Source organism: Amblyomma mixtum, chromosome 8, assembly GCF_055824585.1.
Source record: "Amblyomma mixtum isolate Tamu chromosome 8, ASM5582458v1, whole genome shotgun sequence".
Taxonomy (NCBI): domain Eukaryota; kingdom Metazoa; phylum Arthropoda; class Arachnida; order Ixodida; family Ixodidae; genus Amblyomma; species Amblyomma mixtum.
This window is the reverse complement of record NC_143019.1, coordinates 753,423-773,258: the sequence shown is the minus strand read 5'-3', so window position 1 is coordinate 773,258 and position 19,836 is coordinate 753,423. Positions and strand designations below refer to the sequence as shown.

Here is a 19,836-nt window from a genome sequence, read left to right as displayed (position 1 = left end):
GTGATGATAGTGTGCATTGACTTGGAAACTTGCTTTTGATGAAACCAAACGAGATAATAAATTCCATAGACTGCTTTGCATGTGCAATAATAAGCCAGTGGTCGGTTCTTTGTGTTACTTAAATTGCAAAATAAACTGTCAGATTTACGTTTGTTTTGCCACTGCTTCATTGAAATGGAAGCCCGCTCTGAAAAACTTTTCTCTGAGGGAAGTTAACTGCCTTACTTTAAATGGTTTGCTTGTGGGGAATCAGAGAAGGATTTTGTGGTAGTGGAAATTTTGTTGCGGGTTTCCACTGTAGCTTTCTGGAGCCACGAATAGAAACTAACAGTGCAGAGTGGTGGCTTCTATAACCCATACAGCCACAAAAAGCCATGTGGAGGCATGCATAAGGACTGCATGAAGCTATCACGGTGTACACTCATCATCATCATCAGCCTGACTACACCCACTGCAGGGCAAAGGCCTCTCCCATGTCCCTCCAATTAACCCTGTCCTTTGTCAGTTGCCGCCACTGTATCCCCGCAAACTTCTTAATCTCATCCGCCCACCTAACTTTCTGCCGTCCCCTGCTACATTTGCTTTCTCTTGGAATCCCACTCCGTTACCCTTAAGGACCAGCGGTTATCTTGCCTTCGCATTACATGCCCTGCCCAAGCCCATTTCTTCCTCTTGATTTCAACTAAGATCTCATTAATCCGCGTTTGTTCCCTCACCCACTCCGCCCTCTTCCGATCTCTTAACATTACACCCATCATTTTCCTTTCCATAGCTCGCTGCGTTGTTCTTAACTTAAGCTGAACCCTCTTTGTGTTAGCCTCTACGTTTCTGCCCCATAGGTGAGTACCGGTAGGATACAGCTGTTGTATACTTTTCTCTTCAGGGATCTTGGTAAGCTACCATTCATGATCTGAGAGAACCTGCCATATGCGCTCCACCCCATTCTTATTCTTCGTTATTTCCCTCTCATGATCCGGATCTGCGGTCACTACCTGCCCTAAGTAGACATATTCTCTTACTACTTCCAGCACCTCGCTACCAATTGCGAACTGCTGTTCCCTTGCTAGGCTGTTGAACATTACTTTGGTTTTCTGCATGTTAATTCTTAGCCCCACCGTTCTGCTCTGCCTGTCTAAGAGCAGAACGGTGGGGCTAAGAATTAACATGCAGAAAACCAAAGTAATGTTCAACAGCCTAGCAAGGGAACAGCAGTTCGCAATTCGTAGCGAGGTGCTGGAAGTACCGTATCTTCCGGTGTATAGGATGCGGCTTTTTTTTTTAAATCTTGCTGGTGCGTCCTATACAAGGGTGCGTCTTATACGCTAATGTTTCGCTTTTTTTTTTTTTGCGACTGCAGAAGTTACTCAGGTTCATGTTCAAGCTTTTTTCATTGAAAAAATATTACTACCAATGACGCGATTGTAACGTGGTTAATACTTCAATACGGGGACCGCCGTGCGCAGCTTTTCTTAGGTGAACTTTATCATGAAACGGCTGGTGTGACGACCGTTTCGGAGGCGCCAAGCAAAAGTAATGTGAAATGCCAAAAGATGAAGACAATCGCGCTTCTCGCCATTGTCAAGACAAGTCAAGACAAGCCGGTGTTCTTTTTTAGCCACCCTTTGCAACTTTGCTCCGTGTACGTAGTATGAAGAGAATGTTTCAGCTGCATTGCCGCCAGAAATGGGCGAACTTTTTGATAGTGGATATGAAGATGAAGACTTCGTAGGTTTTAGGTAGAAATAAAATGTTGTTATGGACATAATGCAGAGAACTTTCGTTTTTTCTTTCTTTTTTCTAAAATGTGGGCGGGTATAGCGTGAGTGTTGCCTTTTTCGATCACTTAGCGTTGCTTAAGAATTTCTCACAGGTACGGTGAATTTCGCGATGGTCGCGCAAGCGTGTTTAATTCTCACTAGCCTAGCCGGTTAAATTGGGGTGCGTCTTATACACGGGTGTGTCTTATATGCCAACTTTTTCAATGACAGCCTGCATATATGGTGGGTGCCTCTTATACAAGGGTGCGTCTTATACATCGGAAAATATGATAGTAAGAACACCAAGTGAGGCACTCAAGTTCACAACAAGATCCACCTGTTAAAGCTGATCCTGGGCAAATTGGTAGCTGCGTGGACACCGAGAATGTTTAGTTTAAGTAATTTTACGCGGTCTTCACATAGGAAACGCATACCACCCTTACGCACTACTTTGCGGCGCTCGTGAGTCAAGCCAAAACTTCTTTGTGAAGAATGGGGAGACCGCGACAGTCAACCACATTTTACATGTGTGCGAAACTTGAGCTCCGAAAAGAAGCATTTCGCTGTACATTTCAGTGAACACATTCTTCTCCGTCTTAGGTTAATTGTGGATAGGGCGAGTGTGTTTAATGGTCCTAAAGGAAGAAAATTGTCGAACGGACATTAATTTTGACCTTGTGTATGGCACATGCTAGCCTAAGTCAAGCTTGTACACATTGCCCCAAAACAGACGTGACTTGCAGAAGCCATTGATGTAGTCGTAGCTTCCGTCCGGTCCACAGGCACAGAAAATTGTTCCTGAGCCTGAGCAGAGAACATTTTGTGATTACATAGGAGTGGCCTCGAATGTGTGTGGCATTGGTCGCTCGTCATGTCACGGTTGATTTCCTGTCGTGACATTGGACGTGGCTGGCAGGCACCTCCGTGCAGTGTGATTAATCACGACATCGTGAGAATCTGTGGACATCATTAGTTTGAGGGCCTCCTTAAAGGTGCACTGACAAGGAATCTGAACTCGTATTTGTACCGCCGGAACTCGTCGTGAGAATCTGTGGACATCATTAGTTTGAGGGCCTCCTTAACTCCTTCGCTACCGCGGAAAAATGCACGATTTGGAGCGTACTGAAAGAAAATTTTTTTTCTCAAGAACTAATACACCCCAGCGCATATTGCAAAGCATGAAATTGTAGCTTATTAGTTACACTTCTGAATGAAACAAACATAAGAGTTGTGTGTGCAAAAGTAAATGAACATTTATTTGTGAAATTTGCTAAAAACACAAAAAAAGTATATAGCAAAAACAAAAATTACCGGCTGCACTAAGTCCGAACTTGATTAGAGGAAAACTGGAATATACAAACTGTTGCACATGTATATAGCTGTCATTATTCACAGTTTCAGCTATGAGAAAAATTTACTGCACTTTCCATGGCTTGTCAAGTCAGGAGTCATGACTGTGGTGCCACTGGGAAGAGCAATCAGGGGTGAAGATGTGAAGCAGAGGTAGACTGACAAGTGCTTCACATAAGGTTTTATCTTTGTTCCTTCCTTGTTCTCTGATAGCCAAGCTTGCAGTTTTTTCTTTTTTTTCATTCTTTTCGGTTGGTGTTGAATGGATTTTATGAGAGAGAGGATTGGGGGCGTGGACTTCTTTTCCCTCATCATACCCGAAGATTTCTTGAATGAGCTGCTTCCTGAAAGCCAGCTGATAAAATTTGGCATTTTAGGCAAGCTCTAAAACATCAGGATCGATGAAATAAGTTTTATCGATGTGGTTCAAAAGCCAGGACACTTTCCAAGTGTTGCCAATAGAAGCTGCCTCCACTGAATCATCCGGGTCCGTTACTTGCAAAAAACAAAAAACAAAAACAAAACAAAACAAAAAAAGCGAAAAACCAATTTTGAGAAATGATTTTTGATGGCAGAGGGCCAGAATAGATTATTCTGGTATTTCAGTAGAGATACAGTCGTGGCAGGTCAACAATTCCAATGTATATGATGATTCCAATGAACATCAGACTCTCCAACAGATTCACGTCTTCCCATGAGCCGTCACGCCAAATTTGCTGAAAATCTTCATCTATGCATACTTATTAGTGTTTCCGCACACGGTCTTCATCATTTCTGCCGTGAAGAGCATCAAAAAAAAGTTGAGAAGTCGAGCGAATCTCTGTGCGCCGCTCCGCAGCGATGCGCCGATATGGACACCTAGCTGTTGTCTTGGTTGAAAAACGCGACGCGACCTTGAGCATTTGGCAAACTGTCCTCGCCATACGTTGTCAAGACCCTGAAGCACAAAAATAAACCACTGTCATCAATTACAAACCATATGCACCGCAGAAAACACACAGCAAACGAAAACAGAACTTACATGCAAGTATGCACTGATGTTCTAGGCTCCCGAGGCGAAGTCTCGCTGTCGAAACCGAAATCCGACGTTTGTACATTGTTGCCCGACTAATAACCGCTCCTTTCGTCGCAAAAAACGAAACCGAAACCGGCAGACGTGCTGCTCGGTGTCAACTTTCGCTTTCGAGGAGCGCGCGGCGACGCGGACGCTATTTTCTCCGGCTGACGCTGCTGCGGCCGTTCAAAGTTTTATTTTTCACGGCGCCCCCTCATCTCAAAACACTGAAACCAAGGCTGCAATCGAAAGAGCAGTTGTTGAGCTCGCTAACTAGATGGCGGAGCACGTCCACAACGCTCCAAAATTAGCTTTTTTGCGCGGGCGATTTGAATCGATCATATGCGAACGATGGCCTATGTTGCAGTAGTGAAAGAGTTAAAGGTGCACTGACAAGGAATCTGAACTCGTATTTGTACCGCCGGAACTTGTTGTACACGTTCCAAGCATTCTTGGAAACATCAAATTATTGCCCTGTGCGGCCAATTTCCCTAATTTAAATCGAATTATCGTCGGGCTCCAGCCTTTTTTTTTAATTCCCTGCAAACGGTGGGAGGAGTCAACCAACCTTCCACTGTGGCGGCTTGCCGCTTTGCCATCGGCGGAGTGATACGTAGTGATCGGCGAAAGCAAGGAGTCGACGCGTATTTTTATTTCCATGGGCCTAATTTGCAGCTATGTAGTCCCTGACTAGACCTATTTATTCATGGAAACCTAAAAGAAACAAAATAAAAGCTAAAGCAAAGTCGCCACGTGACTGTCTGAAAGGCAATCCATGCGTTGGTCGACTCCTCCCACCCCATGCGTGGAATTTAAAAAAAAGGCGGGAGCCGGACATTAATCCGATTTAATTAAAGGAAATCGCCCGCATAGGGCAATAAATGGAAGTTTCTAAGAATGCTGGAAACATGTAGATCGAGTTCCCGCGGCAGAAAGACGAGTTCAGATTCCTCTTCAGTGCACCTTCAATGCGCGTTTGCCACTTCATTTTTTAGTCTCGTATAGTTCAGCGTATGACCACTTTTGCGATCAAGTTGGTCTTTCGCTACACGCGTGCCTGTCGGATAAGGTGCCCTGTATTGTCTGAATGAATTTTTTTTGTTTGAAACCTGCGCTGTGCTAGTGTCTTCTCTGAGGTGCACCAGTGTTGGGCTTTGCCGTTTGGGGTGCCAACAACCTCACCGTTTTGTTTCGAAATCAGTTTAGCGATGCCGTTATACGCTCCCAGTGGCGATATTTTTGGATGTGTGAGCTGCAAAATGTCAGGCGCAGCTGCCAGACATAAGTCTAATACCCCTGTCACACAGCCAGTTTATACCTGACCTTTTTAAAGCTTTTTCCATTAGCCATTCCTAAACCTCGTTTTCCCCGTTATTAGTGGGTAGTTAAATTTTTAGGCCCTTTACACCACTGAGAGCTTCCACATTTTTATTAAATCCCACAGAAAACAGTTCCTATACCTTGTGTTTGGCGCATGATGGCCTTAGCTGTCTATGTGCCATTTTACCCAACACAACAACACAACACGGCCAGTTTCAATGGCTGTTGTGTCGAGAGCCTTCGAGATTCTCTGTCACTGCCGAACTTGGAGGAGTTGCGTTGCTGCTACACGACAAATCTCAGTGGCCATTGAAATGGTTCTGGTGCTTTGCGCCAAGCTTGTGTGGCGGCACAATTGCTACTTTAGATTTTGTGAAAATAGCGGAAAAATTTTTATAAAGCTAAATAAATTTTGAAGTGCACTTTTTTTTGGAGTCGTGGGAGGTTTTTAATTTACTGTTGAAAGCCAGTTACGTTGCCTTGAAAGACTCTGCCTTTTTTTTTGTCTGGCAACACTGATGCCACTGGCATTTACTTTCTTTTGCAATGGAGAGCACAAAATTAATGCGCTCTGAACCAGACCGATGCAATTTTTAATTTGTTGTACAGACTGATAGGTTCCTGCTTGCATTTTAGTTTAGGAGAATAGCGCTTGTTCATACTTTTGTACCGTGCACGAAAGTGTGCATTGTGCCGCTCGAAGCAATGCTATAGTCGGGTGAAACTTAAGTCTGCAGTGAAGCTCCGCCCACATTCAGGTTCCGGGCACAAAATTCCTCCTCGACGAAAAAGTAGTCCACTGCTTAAGCGTTTCTTGTTGGCCTAAACAAGAAGCTTATGACAAGAAAAAAAAATTGAGCTCTAGAATTTTGATACGTGGATTGTTTGATATAGTCAAAACATTAAAAAGCAGATTTCGTGTACTGTTGCGAGCCAGCGGAGTAATACAGGACGCCGCGGACCAAGGCCCAGTGTTAGCAACTGCTGTTTGTAGCAGCAGCGGTCAGTGGCCTTTAGAGTTGATAGACCGTCTGGTTCGAGGGCCTTGGAAATGCCCGTGTGACGGGGTACTGTTTCAAGGTGAAATTTACGAGTGTCACGGCGCATCCGAGCTTCGCACAGTCCTTGCGAAACGGAATGGCGTCTTCCAGCCAAGCAGCAGTGAAAGCCGTTGGCATGGAACTGCCCCATCTTTTCAAAGTGCCCTCATAGTGCCTTTGCAGACATTGACTTGGCTTAAAGGGGTGGAGACACCAAATTTTGAAGCTATAAAAAGCCTGCTATGGGATTCCTATGTATGCAAGGGCACTCACAGCCAGGTGTTGGACGCAACAAACGTTTCAAAAATATTTTAATTCGGTTCCAAAGATTACCTAAATGCTCACTCTCACGATCTAGACCCCATCGCTAGCGCCATCAACGCTGACGTCACAAGGGGGTAAACAAATTAAAGTTTTAGTGACGTCATACCAAAATACAGTGACGTATGATGAGCGGGGCACAGCCGCGTGAGCGCAGTCGACGCACCAGCGAGCCGCATTTGCTGCTAACCGCCACTCGCTCGGTTTGCGGCGCGCCGTTGCGAACAGCGTCGCAGCGTCCGATTGCAGCTCGTCGCCTGCGTCCGGCCTGCTAGATAACGGCGAGCCGCTCGCGACAAACGCAACGACGGGAAGCGGCAACCAATGCGAGCCCGGAGAGCGGCAGCGTCATGATGAAATAGGGCGCACTCCTTGGAGCCGGGCGGCCTGCGCCAGTCTTCGTGCCGACCACCGGCATCCGAAGAACTCGACAGTATTGTTTGTTCACATTCATAGCAAACCCTGGGATATATGAATATCAAAAATGCATCGTTTCTGACGATCGTTGGCAAATACCGAGTTCCTGATAGAAGTGATGACTGCGATGCAAGCAAATTTCATCCCATATCGGTTTTGTGCTGCTGCTACCTGGTGCGGTTCGCCTGCCGTCTGCTAGCTCTGTTGCTGAAGACGTCGGGGAAATCGAACATGTCTTTTATTGTGGGACGAGTTCACAGTAAAGGGGTGCCGAGCGGAGCACGTTTCTGAGCGCTGGCCAGTCCCGAAGCGCCCTCAGCTGCGGAGTCGGTCGTGAAACCAGCTCAGGCCTAGCGACGACTAGGGCAGTCTGGGACCAGCGCGCAGGTCGTCGCCCGGCGTTGCCGCAGGCAGTGTCGTTGCCGAAAGATCCACTTTCAGTACAGTCATGCTGTCGTATCTCGAATCTAGGAAGCATCCTTACTTGTAGCATGGCTGTTTTGTGCGGACGTGAAGTACGCCGTGCCTGCCAGTCGGTCGGCCAGCCTGGATACCGTCTGCCGACGTCATAAAAGCGAGCTAAGGAGTGTTCTTGACGTAAATAATAAACCATGGTACAAGAAATGTGAAAAAAGTGTCATTTTTGAGGATCGCTGACCAATACTGAGCTGCTGGTACAGGTAACAACGGTGATATGAGCAATTTTCTTGCCAGAACCGCCTCGCAGCTGCCACTGGCCCGACGTTGGGGTCCGGCTCGCCTGGCGCCCGCTAGCTCCGCTGCCGAAAGCGTCGAGGAGATTGACCATACTATTATTTTATTGTGAGATGATGCTGTTGACATTAAAGCTATTTGTGAAAAGTATTCCTTTTATTATAGCGCAGGCGACTACCGAAGCGCCGGCCGCTTGCGAAACAGGCTATAGGCCTAGCGACGACCACGGCAGCCAGCCAGGCAGCAGCAGAGCTCGTCGCCCGGAGCGCCCGCGAGCGGTGCCGTTGCCGAAAGCTCCCAACATAAGCAGGCATGCTTTGTCGCTGCTCGAGTATAGCTGGCAGTTCTGATAACAAGGCGATTTTGTCTTTTCTTGTGATATTTGTACACCAACCCAAGCAGCGCTCAGGTACTGCTGCACGGCGGCGAAGTGTGACACCGGTTGTGGGCGCAGCGCAGTCATGCTTACTGGCATTTTCCAAAGTGCTTCGCATCCTCACGCGAACCCGCGAAGGCGATATTAGCGTGCGATAAAAAAAAAAAGTTGATGTCCTCACTCATTGGATTCAGATCCGTCAGAATCCGAGCTGCTGGTACTAGACATGCTGTTGTTTTTTTTCATGCGCTGGTCAGCACGTGTGTGAGAAAGCAGACGATGCAGCAGTAGGTGCGTCACAACTTTTGTGGACCCACGTGACCAAGCGAAGTAGTTGATCTTCCCCCTCTGTGACGTCACTGTCCAACTCGGCGTTCCGAAACCGAAACCGAAAATCGTTCACCTAAAAATGCGATAATAAATTATTCACTGTGAATATATGAATCTCTGAGTGTGTATCATGCTTCCTGGAGCCATAAGAAACGTTTCAAACTAAGAACGCCCGAACCACAAATTTGGTGTCTCCACCCCTTTAAGGGGGGCCTGGTCTTGAAGAAAAAATTTCTATTAATGAAGGCACAGTTAATAAATCTTCAGGGAATATGTATTTTTGTGTGCCGATTCTAAATATGTCATTTAATTTGTAAAACTGAGTACTTATGTAATTTTTATGCATGTATTTTGTGAAGAGCTTTGAAACACATTTCTTGCGAGAAACTTTCGGAAATATATGCCATTGGGTTCTCTTGACGTCAAGGAATGCCATAAGGGTAACTGTCTTCCTGCCTATCATAGAACTTGAGTTATAGGGCTTCGAAGTTGTCGCTTCAGAAATGAGAAGTGTGTATTCCTGTCACTGAAGTGGCAGCTTCAGTACCCTATTACTCAAGTTCTCTGGTAGCCAGGATGATAATTTTACCCTTATTGCATTCCTTGGTGTCAAGAGAACCCAGTGGCATACATTTCAGCGAGTTTCCCTTAGCAAATTTTCTTCAAAACTCTTCGCAAAATACTTGCATAAAAAGTGCATAAGTGCTCGTATGACATATCTAGAATCGGCGCACAGCAATGCGTGTGCCCTGAAAATTTCATAACTATGACTAGATGAATAAAATTTTCTTTTCAAAACCAGGCTCCCCCCTTAAGGCGTGCAGAATTTTTTGTGGCACTCCCCGAAGAGGACACACACCCCGAGCCGTGTTTTTCACGTGCGTGGCTGTTTGCTTTTTCTTTTCTCGTGGTGGCAGATCGCCGAGCGCATTCCTCTGGTGGACATCAAGCAGGACCTGTCTGTCCTGCAGAAAGAGTACGCCGCCGATGACCTCGTGTACCAGGAGAAAGTCAAGGCGAGTGGCAGCACCTTGGACCCATGTCCGTGCATGTTGGGGAACCCCCCAGGTGGCGCTAGTGAATCTCGGGAACGCGCCACTAGTAGTAGTAGTAAACACATTTATTGTAACAAAAGGAAGAGTTAGGGAGTAGGGGGTTGGGGATAGATAGATGTGGAGCTTCAGTGGTCAGTCTTCCCTAGTCCAGGATCCCGTTGGTCTCCGCCACTGCCTTGGCCCTCGTCACCAGCATAAGCTGTGCGCCACTAAGGCTCCCCACATAGCCAGCGTGCCGCTAACCACTCTGTTTTTTTTTTTTTCAATGGAAACTTCATTACAAGAACAGGTGATATACACAAACACTGTTTGGACCGATAGCTAGAAAGCTAGTGGTCGGTTCAATATAAAAATTACTTGCAGTTCAGCCACGGAGCGCAGAGGACTAAATATTAATCATGATATACACAATAGTGCAGGTTACAAAAAACACACAGCAAAAAGCCAAGAATAAGGTGGGAGACTGCAAGAAGAATACAAAATATTAAAAGAAACAAAAATAAGAAAAGAACACACAGAATACAAAGAGAAGGCATACCAAAACCAAGCACCAAGAAAAATGAAAACTTTAAAAGGGCGCAAACACACACGACCACAAAGTACAAGAGACAAATATGAACCAACTTGCCCAAAAAGAAGTGTTAATGAAGAAAAATGAGTTGTCAAGAATTCACAAAACAAGAGTTTCAAGCAACATTTGATTAGACTTTTAATGCAGCTTACAAGTCATTTTAAAATTTCTGGCTACCTTTACCTCGATGGGCAATCCGTTCCATATTTTTGCTCCATTGAACTCTATCCAGCGTTCACCATATACATTGCTACATTTTGGAAGGTTAGATTTACAATTCTATGCTTGTCTTGTATTATGGGAAGGTAGGGCAAAAAGGCTTAACGGAAGAGGAGAGCTAGTGTTTATTATGCTGTTTATCAAAAGCGAGATTTTATAGTTGAGCAAGGATGGGAACGATAGTACTTGATTAGCATCAAAAATGTTGCTCCTAGAGTGATCTGAATCAGATCTTATCGCGTTCAGTGCTCGTTTCTGGAGACAAAATAAAGGGGACAAGTAGTTTTTATGTGCGCTTCATATTTTCATTGATTTGGAGAAGAACTGCGAGGAGTTGGCCTCGTGTGTGCTCTGTGTTGCGACCCGGGTAGCATGGCCGTACTGGAGATGGGACGAGGAGGATGGGAGACTGAGCTAAGAGGGAGGCAACGAAAACTTTATGCACTTATTTACATTATTTACAAAGAGCGACTGAGAATGACTCTCAGTGGAAGGGAACTTCTTCGTCAACCGGAGTCGACGGGAGCTAGCAGTCCTCTTTCGGCCACACTCACAGCCGAGTTAAATAGGGTTCGGATTCCCCAGATCCCTGGTTGGGGAATAAAGTTCAAAGAGCACTGTCTAATCGGACGGACCGAAGTGGACGCTGGTGTTACCACCCACGGCAGGGGCGGTGCGGGCTGTTCCGCTTTTTCGCAGCTCAGTCGATGGGAAGGGGTAGATGCTGATGCTGGCTAATCCAACACGGCTGGAAAGGATTCTCCCGCAGTCTACCCGCAGGTGAATGAACGTGCTTCCCTGCTGGATGTCCAGAACATGAGACCTCTGCGAGGACACAGCTGTCTTCAATTAACAGCCAGCGTGACTGTGTGTAGCACCCCTTCGTCCTTCGACGACCCGAGGGTATACGCTCGGCCTGACTGGTGCCGCCACATCGCCTCCGCTTCTGCTGTGGCTGCCGTTGTCAAATTTGCGCCCTTAAGCCCCCTTCGCATCTTCGGCCTTCGCTGCTGCTGCCGTGGTCACCTCCGCTCAAGGAGGTCCCCTGCCCTAATCCACTTAGGCTAGGAGGGGGGCATCACAAACACCACACCGCACCGCTGCCGTCGCGAGGTTGTTGACCTTGTCGACTGTTCACGGTTGCTGCTTGATCGGGCCCATGTGGCCAGAAGTACAATCACAACCTGCCAAGCCACAGGGTCATATGCTTCTTTCAGCTACCTGCCATGCCCACTGTATTTCATTCAATGAGAGTAGCTTTGAACTCTCATAATTAGTACTCGGGGAAGCAGCATTGCGCTTCAGGAATTCATAAAGTGGTGCAGTAGAACCGAGGTTGTTGGGGTTAGGATGGGACTGGTGAACAACAAGCGAACAAACCAGGAAACATAGCAGCTGAACACATTGGGAAGCGAGTCTCATGTCTTGCCATCTCCCTGAATTCCGGGGTGTGAATTGCCGATCACTTTCTACTTTTTACGAAAATCCCCACAAAATTCTTCCTGTGGCTTGTGCTTGACGCATGATGACCTTAGTTGTCTATATGCCATTAAACCAAATAAAATTCAATGCAATTTGTGTTTGCGCTATTTTCGTTCCTGTCTCTCTATAAAAAAAAAATTTGTGCTCTGTGCCAGGTGTGTGGATGAAGGAAGACGACAGTTGCTAAAACCAAGTACTAGTATAGGAGAATGTTTCTTCTGCTTTCTAATCTACCATAGTTACTCGCGTAATTTGTACCTTTTTTTATATGAAAGCTTCAAAGGAGGGTGTGGAAATTACGCAGAAATTTTCTCAAGGCATCCCAAGAACACAACGCAGGTCATAATGTGCAATATACACGGTGTGTCACCGAAGACTTTACAGTTTTTCAAAATAGGCTTTTCGAGTTAAAAAGCGCTTTCTTCGGCATAGCATTGTCAGTGGTGTAGTACATCAGAATACAGCTAAGACGGGCTATCAGGCTGGTTAATAGTATTTAATAGCTAACTTTTTAACTATTACTGTTTGGCTCCTTAATTATAGGGTGGCGTGCAGCCCACCGTAATTAACACCCATGTCAGTTCTTAGAATTTCAAAAACGTGCTAACTCTCGACACTGTAGCCCAACAAATTCTGGCTAAATTGCACCAAAATAAATAAAAGAGAAACATTCTCCTATGCTGTTTGGTTTCGGTGGCTGTTGGCTTCCCTCGTATGTCGTAGCCAGCCCCTCATTTAGCCCTTCTTCCCCTGTGGGCTCAAGTGTGCGAATGGTGTCTCCTGGATCTGTGTGGCAGGACCTCCGGAGCAAGTACCAGTTCATCCGAAAGACTCGGCCCGACGGCAACTGCTTCTTCCGCGCATTCAGCTTCGCCTACCTGGAGAGCCTGCTAACAGACAAGCAGGAGTACACAAGGTGTGGCAGTCACTCGTGTTCCCCTTGTGCTCACCCCCCCACCCCCGTGATGCCTCCGCTGAGCAGTTGGACGTTGTGAAGTCGAGGAAACGGGATTTTTCCGTTAAGGGGGCAGCCTGGTCTTGAAAAGGAAATTTTATTAATCTAGTCATAGTTGTGAAATTTTCAGGGCACATGTATTTTTGTGCGCCGATTCTAGATATGTCAATTTCATGAGCGACAGATACAAATACCGTATTTGCTCGCATAATTTGCGCCCTCGCGTAATTTGTGCACCCGTAACTTATTACCCAGATTTATAAAAAAAACTTTTAACCACATATTTTGCGCACCTCATTGCGTGAAAACGCCAGCATGCACGCGGGAATGCACAAGCAGACCGCATCGATGCGGCGCACTGCCAAAGCCAAGCCAAAGCAGTCCCAGCCAAAGCGAAGCCGCGACGCAGTAGTAATAAGCAAGGAGGCCAGAGGGCTAGCCTTCGGTAGTGTAATGTGGCAAACAAACATGAGGTAATGACATGCTAGCCGAAATACAGTGTGGACAGGGCGCATAGTGCGAACGGAAAACGACTGCTGATCCCTTGGCATTTCGATGGAGTCGAAATTCTAGAGGCCTGTTAAACCCCCGTAAACCAAACCTTAGGGCAATGGAGTGAATGCCAAGAGCAGGCCAGCATAGCAACGGGTGGCAAAGAGTCGGCTGGGTGGACGAGATTAGGAAGTTTACGGGGGTAAGGTGGCTGCAAGCTGGCACAGGACAGGCTTGGCTGGAGGTCGTTAAGAGAGGTCTTCTTTGTCCCGTAGTGAGTGTGGTTCACCTATGGAGAAGAAAGGTGGAGGCTAACAAAGAGGGTTCAGCTTATGTTCAGGACAGTGCAGCGAGCTATGGAAAGAAAAATGATAGGCGTGACGTTACGAGATCGGAAAAGGGCGGAGTGGGTGAGGGAACAAATGTGGGTTAATGACATCCTAGTCAAAATCAAGTAGAAATGGGCATGGGCAGGGCATGGGATGCGAAGGCAAGATAACCGCTGGTCATTAAGGGTGATGGAGTGGATTCCAAGAGAAGGCAAGCGTGGCAGGGGGCGGCAGAAAGTTAGGTGGGCGGATGATATCAGGAAGTTTGCGGGGATAAGGTGGCCGCAACTGGCGAAGGACAGGGTTAATTGGAGAGACATGGGAGAGGACTTTGCCCTGCAATGGGCGTAGTCAGGCTGATGATGATGATGATGATCGTATGTTACTGTGTTCTAATGGGTAAGAGTCTGCTTTGGCTGAAAAGGACACTCTAAAAAGCTCAAATGAAATGCAGCTCATCGCTGCTTATTGCCTCCTTTTTTTTTCGTGCGGACTGCGGTTTGCTAAGACAGCCTTGTGCACACAGCTTCCTGCTTGCAGGGGGTAACTGTGGAATCCATGTTGGCCACGGCATGAATTAAGTGGCGGGAAGTTTTTTAAAAGTCCAAGTTCCTAGGCAGTGAATACATTGTTTGCTTCTAGGCGAATAACAGAGCCAGGAAAACTAATACAGTTGACTTTCGCTAAAAATTGAGTTGCGTGGAGTTGTCTTTAGACCTCGCTATAGTCGGATACAACTCGAGGGCAGAACAGCCTTGTCTCAAAGGAGGCCCTCCAGCCTGTGGCATCGACCGATTCTCATGACGTCGTGGATAATCCCCTTGGACCTGCTAGCCGGACATCGTAGGGTGTGGCAGGTGAAAGGGGAACATGCCAGAGTTCAGTCGCATTAACCGCTGAGGAAAATCAGTCGACATGATTGGTTGGAGGCAGTGGCGTAGCCAGAAATTTTGTTCGGGTGGGTGGGGTTGGCTGATGTTGCAGTGTGACCTCCTCATAAAATTTCTGGAGGGATCAAACGCAGGAATAATAAGTGCATTGCCATCGGCAATGCCATTGTGTAATAGATAACGCTACGAACTGTCTAGACAAGTGAAATATGTATTTTTTTTAGATCAAAGAATGCATTTGTATGTCTTAAAAATCTTGGCAGATATAACTGACACCAATGCTTCCATGTTTTTGCGTATTTACTAACTAAAAAAAATACCACACGAAGTCTCGAACTATATCAATCCAAAACCAGCAAAGGAGAGCATGCCGTTGATATGAAAACGTATTAAAGACCATGAAGTGAGCAACTATAGAGGACAAGTATTTGAATGAATCTTTGTTGTTCAAGAACCTTTGCATCTTTGTACATATGCAATGGCCCGGGAAAAATCTCAGTGACGCTGTCCTTTGTTCTAGGGTACTGTGCAGCAGCAGCTGTCACCGGTCATGCATTGCGAGTAATTGCACCAAAATTTTAGTCGCAACAGCGAGCACATGTATAAACAAGGAGTTCTGCAAAATATACATTAGAAGTGCGAAGAAAAAAAATGGAGTATTAGAAATGCGAAGATGCAACTTGATAAAGCACAGAAAATTGTCGAATCAAAGTCACTGTATGGATACACAGAACCTCGCAACAAGATATTTAAATACACGTTTGTCTCGATTAAATATATGTATCTAAGAAAAAGTCACTCTATATAATGCGTCCAACGAGGCAAATAAGCATCTTGCGCAATCCCAGATAGTAAACTTTACACACGGAAAGACAGACGATCCAGGCAAAAAGAAAACTATGATAGCAGAAGTCTCGATATGTACTTGGGCCATGATGCGGTCAGTGACAGTTCGAAAAATTTTTGGGGGGCTGAAGCTCCATAAGCCCCCCTCCCCTGGCTACGCTGGAGGGCCTCACTTGAGGGGCATCTGCCATTTCATTCTTGAGTTGTATCTCACTATAGCTCTGAGCGTATGTGCCATCCTGGTTTTGGCACCGTTTGACTTTCACTCACCACCCTGATGCCCTAAACTCCGCATACATTCATTCGGTTCGTTTGAATGTACGCATGTAAATTCTACTTCGCTTGAAAGAAAGTTGCAACCCAAGTGGCAGTTTGCCTGGGCTGGCTGCAACCAAGTGGGCAGGCAGCAGGGATGAGACACTGTGGCTGCGATTTACAGGTTCAAGGGCCTCGCTGAGGCAAGCAAGGAAGGGCTGGTCTCCCTGGGCTTTCAGCGCTTCACCATCGAGGACTTCCACGACACGGTGAGCAGGCTCTAGTCACCACGAGTGTGTCCCGGCATTGGGCCAATTAGCTGTGCTGCCATTTCTTTCACCCAGGGCACAGTGCTTGAGAGCTAGTAATGCAATTTGCGGTCGACATGCAGTCTCCGACCGATATTTCGGACTCGGTGGGACCCGAAAATGGAAAATCCGTGAACTTAAAAAAATGAACTTTTCTGCGAAAAACCGGCTTTCAAAATTGCGAAAATCGCCCCTCCCCATGTTCCGCCTACAAGCGATATTAGACTCTGAGTCCTAGCCAAGCTTTCTTCATGTCTGCACCTCATGGTACCAGATAGCGCAGTCATGTCGCGAATGAATGCACTCGCTGCCCGAAGCAAGAGCAGTCAGTTTGCATGGGGCAATTATGTTCACAAAAGTAGAAGCTAGCACCTCCGAATGCAGTCTCCCCCTCCTCCTCCGCTCTACCATGTTTGCTGCCCCCGCGGGGTGTGTCGTCCAAGCGGACGCTGCAGCTGTCGTCCGGCTGTACCATTTTAGATGCGATCGTGCGCCCTTTGTAGGCCATCTCAATGGCAGTGGGAAGCATCTCATTATCTCGAATGGCAACGAGGGAGAACAAATAGCCAAGCCTATCCAAGCCAGTTGGATTGCGCCCGCCAAGCCGATTCTGTTCAAATCCAAGATGGTGCCTTTCATGGTCGCGGCAAACGGGTTGGGTTGGTTGGCAAACGCTCTGAAAGTTTCGGCTTCCGCTGGCACCATTCGCGAGTCCACCAGGCACAGCACGGCTCGACGTGTGCATAGAAGAAAGTAGCGATGCGGGGCGCTCACTATTTCCGCGGTGAAGTTCAAGAAACGCCGAGAGGCCCTTACGTTTTTCGGCCGGTTCACGCACCGCAATGTTGCAAGTACGGCACGTTGGGCAAACAGCCCCGCTTACCAGTAACGTAAGCGCGCTGATGTCGCATATCGCGGCACTCGTGGGGTGACTGCTCACGGCTGTATCGCTTTCAAAGGGTCCAATCTTCACCTCCGAAGCGCACACAAAGTTCACTGCGGCGTCAATTTCGCCCAAGTGGCCGTTGCCCTGGTTAGGGCTAGCTGGCGTCGGGCGACTGTCTTCCGCTGTCGCTTTCTGACGCGGCTAGCAACGGCGTCCTCGGTACGCTTTCTTCGTGTCAGATTTCCGAGCTCGGATATCGCGCTTCTTCGTCTCGTCGTTCATTTTGAACCAATTGAGAAAACAAACGCCGGAGAGATCGATGTAGACGCAGCACAACGCGAAAGCAGGCGATAAGAGAAGAGGGGGCTTCACCGCAGTTGCGCATCGGTCTCGGCCAATGGCGGCTGCGCTAAAGCACCACGTGATTTAAAGGTCCAGTAGAAACGCTTGAAATAGGTGCCGAAAACTTGTTTTTTTTTATTATTTACAGCCCGAATACGAAACTGCAGGAGATGCTGTTTGAGAGAAGAAGGCTTACTCTTCCTCTCCAAGCAGACGGCAATGGCGGGCGCTCCCGCGTTCTCGAGAGGCAGACGAGCGAAAGTTGACGATGTGCGCGAAAAATTGCAGTTTTTCGAGTCGCCGTGGCTCAATAAAATGAATTTTTTATTAACTTCGCGTTCGAATTTTGCCTTGATTTTTTAGGGGATTGTAGCTGAATGCCCAAAGATAATTTTGCAGTAAAAAACCGAAAACTGAAAAATGTCGCGAAAAACTCGCTTTTCCGACGCGCATCTCCCCTTATGTGACAGAATCGGGTGAGCAGTGCAGGTCCTTTTTCTTTATAGTTCTCACTGGAATGACGCAATTATAACTGGATTGAGTGGGACAGATTTTGGATTGGTGGGACAGATTTTGGTATCGCCGCCGCGGTGGCTCAGTGGTTATGCTGCTCGGCTGCTGACCCGAAAGACGCGGGTTCGATCCCGGCCGCGGCGGTTGAATTTCTTTGGGGGAGAAATTCTAGAGGCCCGTGTACTGTGCGATGTCAGTGCACGTTAAGGAACCCCAGGTGGTCGAAATTTCCGGAGCCCTCCACTACGGCGTCTCTCATAGCCTTAGTCGCTTTGGGACATTAAACCCCATAAACCAAACCTAAACCAAACCAGATTTTGGTATCAAACCTATTTGTATACTTGTTTCTGTGGTGAGGGAACTGACACTTGTTGCTGGTTTTGTTTTTAATGTTTCACAGCAAGGTCTGTATTTTATATGGCACTAGCTAGTTCTAGTTGCTTCTAGTCATTATATTTACTGCAAGCCAATTACCACCTGTGATCCATTTTTCACTTGTTTTCTCTTATGGCTCCAATGGTAAACCAGTCTGAAGCAGTTTACCTTAATTGTTTCGGTTAATGCTTTACCACTAGTGTCATAGCCATATACGTGATGTTTTGGAGTGAAGTACTCTGGGTTTTTTATCACAAATAAAACTGTCCACATTATGTTGTTTTTTTTTTCCTGAACTGAAATTAACCCTTTAACCGCCAATTTATTTTCCGAAAAACTTACCAAAATCGCCAATTTTTTTTAAGTGACCATAATTTTCTCCATGTAATTCTGTTTGTGAAAATATATTACTTTGATGGTTTCTGGTTAAAATTAACACAAAAATTTCAAAAAGAAAAACAGTTTACGAGGGTGGCTTTCCCACAGTGCCTGCCGTAGTATTGGGTAGAACGCATTGAAATACCACGGATTTATTTCATATTGTACGCTGTGACATAAAAGAAAGTGCATAGACATTGCTTCGTCCTGAAAAGAAGGCCTCTTTCAGCCTTGAGACCACGGGCCTCAACTTCCAAAGCCTGGGGTGCGGGTTGGTCGCTTCATCCACGGTTTCCACATCGGTCAAATGGAGGCAGCGCGTTGAAGCGATTCCTGCTCATGGCCTTCGTGAACACTGGTGTCTGCAAAACTTATTTTGTAGACCAGTACATTTCCAGTTGAGGTTTACCAACAATACCCTGCTATATAATCAGAGCAAGGAAGACCATGATCTCATCGCGGTCTGCCAGTTTCCATGCAGAACGCCAAGCAGCAAAGTACTCTACCGCGTAGCGGTTCGTCTCTGTGACGATTGCGTGAACGATGTCCCAGTCAAAAAATACCTAAACCCAGCCGAGAGTGTTGTGCTCGTCAGTGGGCTGCCGCAAGATCCCAGGTACTGAATAAAAATGACACCGTGGATGTGCAAGCGGCGGGTTTTTTGTGCTCACACGCTTCTACACACGTGCAGCGACTCACCCTCGTCGTCGTCGCTACTTTCATCGTCATCTGAAGCAGACTCCAGCACGTACAAAGCCCGAGTCACTTTCAGAAACAAATTCCAAATATCGGAAATGCTGTTGTCACAAATGCTTGAAGAAGCAGCTTTTTTTGTCAGGACACTGCCATCACGGGCATTCCTCACGGATGACGCCATTGTGAAATGGCTCTTTTGAGCCTTCAATTACGCGCCAAAGGTGCAAAATGCGTTTTTTATGGTCGACTACTGCCCTGTAGTGTTCAAATTCGCATCCAATGCAAATGACGACCGTAACTCGTCTTTTGAGGTGGCAGCACCACAATATCGGGCCCGACGAGTGTGACTCGTCATTGGCGATTTTGGTACGATCTCCCATGACGAGTACAGTTCGGGGTTGGTGGTTAAAGGGTTAATAAGAGCTAATGTACTGCAACTACTGTTTGTAGTAGCTGCCACATGTCTACCGTATTTACTCGCATAATAGGCGCACTCGCGTAATAGGCGCACCCCCAGTTCGGTCGCGAAAAATCGGATTTTTTTATTTCCGTGCATAATAGGCGC

General features: G+C 46.7%; 1 protein-coding gene across 1 annotated transcript in view; it reads left to right on the top strand.

Annotated features, from left to right (window-relative positions):
* Positions 1-19,836, top strand: part of LOC149331105 (ubiquitin thioesterase OTUB1) — a 45,711-nt gene that overhangs the window by 6,701 nt on the left and 19,174 nt on the right. Inside the window, exons 3-5 of the mRNA XM_089556329.1 lie at positions 9,597-9,695; positions 12,804-12,922; positions 15,958-16,042. Coding sequence (XP_089412455.1) covers positions 9,597-9,695; positions 12,804-12,922; positions 15,958-16,042 — 303 coding nt within the window. The remainder of the gene's footprint in view (positions 1-9,596; positions 9,696-12,803; positions 12,923-15,957; positions 16,043-19,836) is intronic.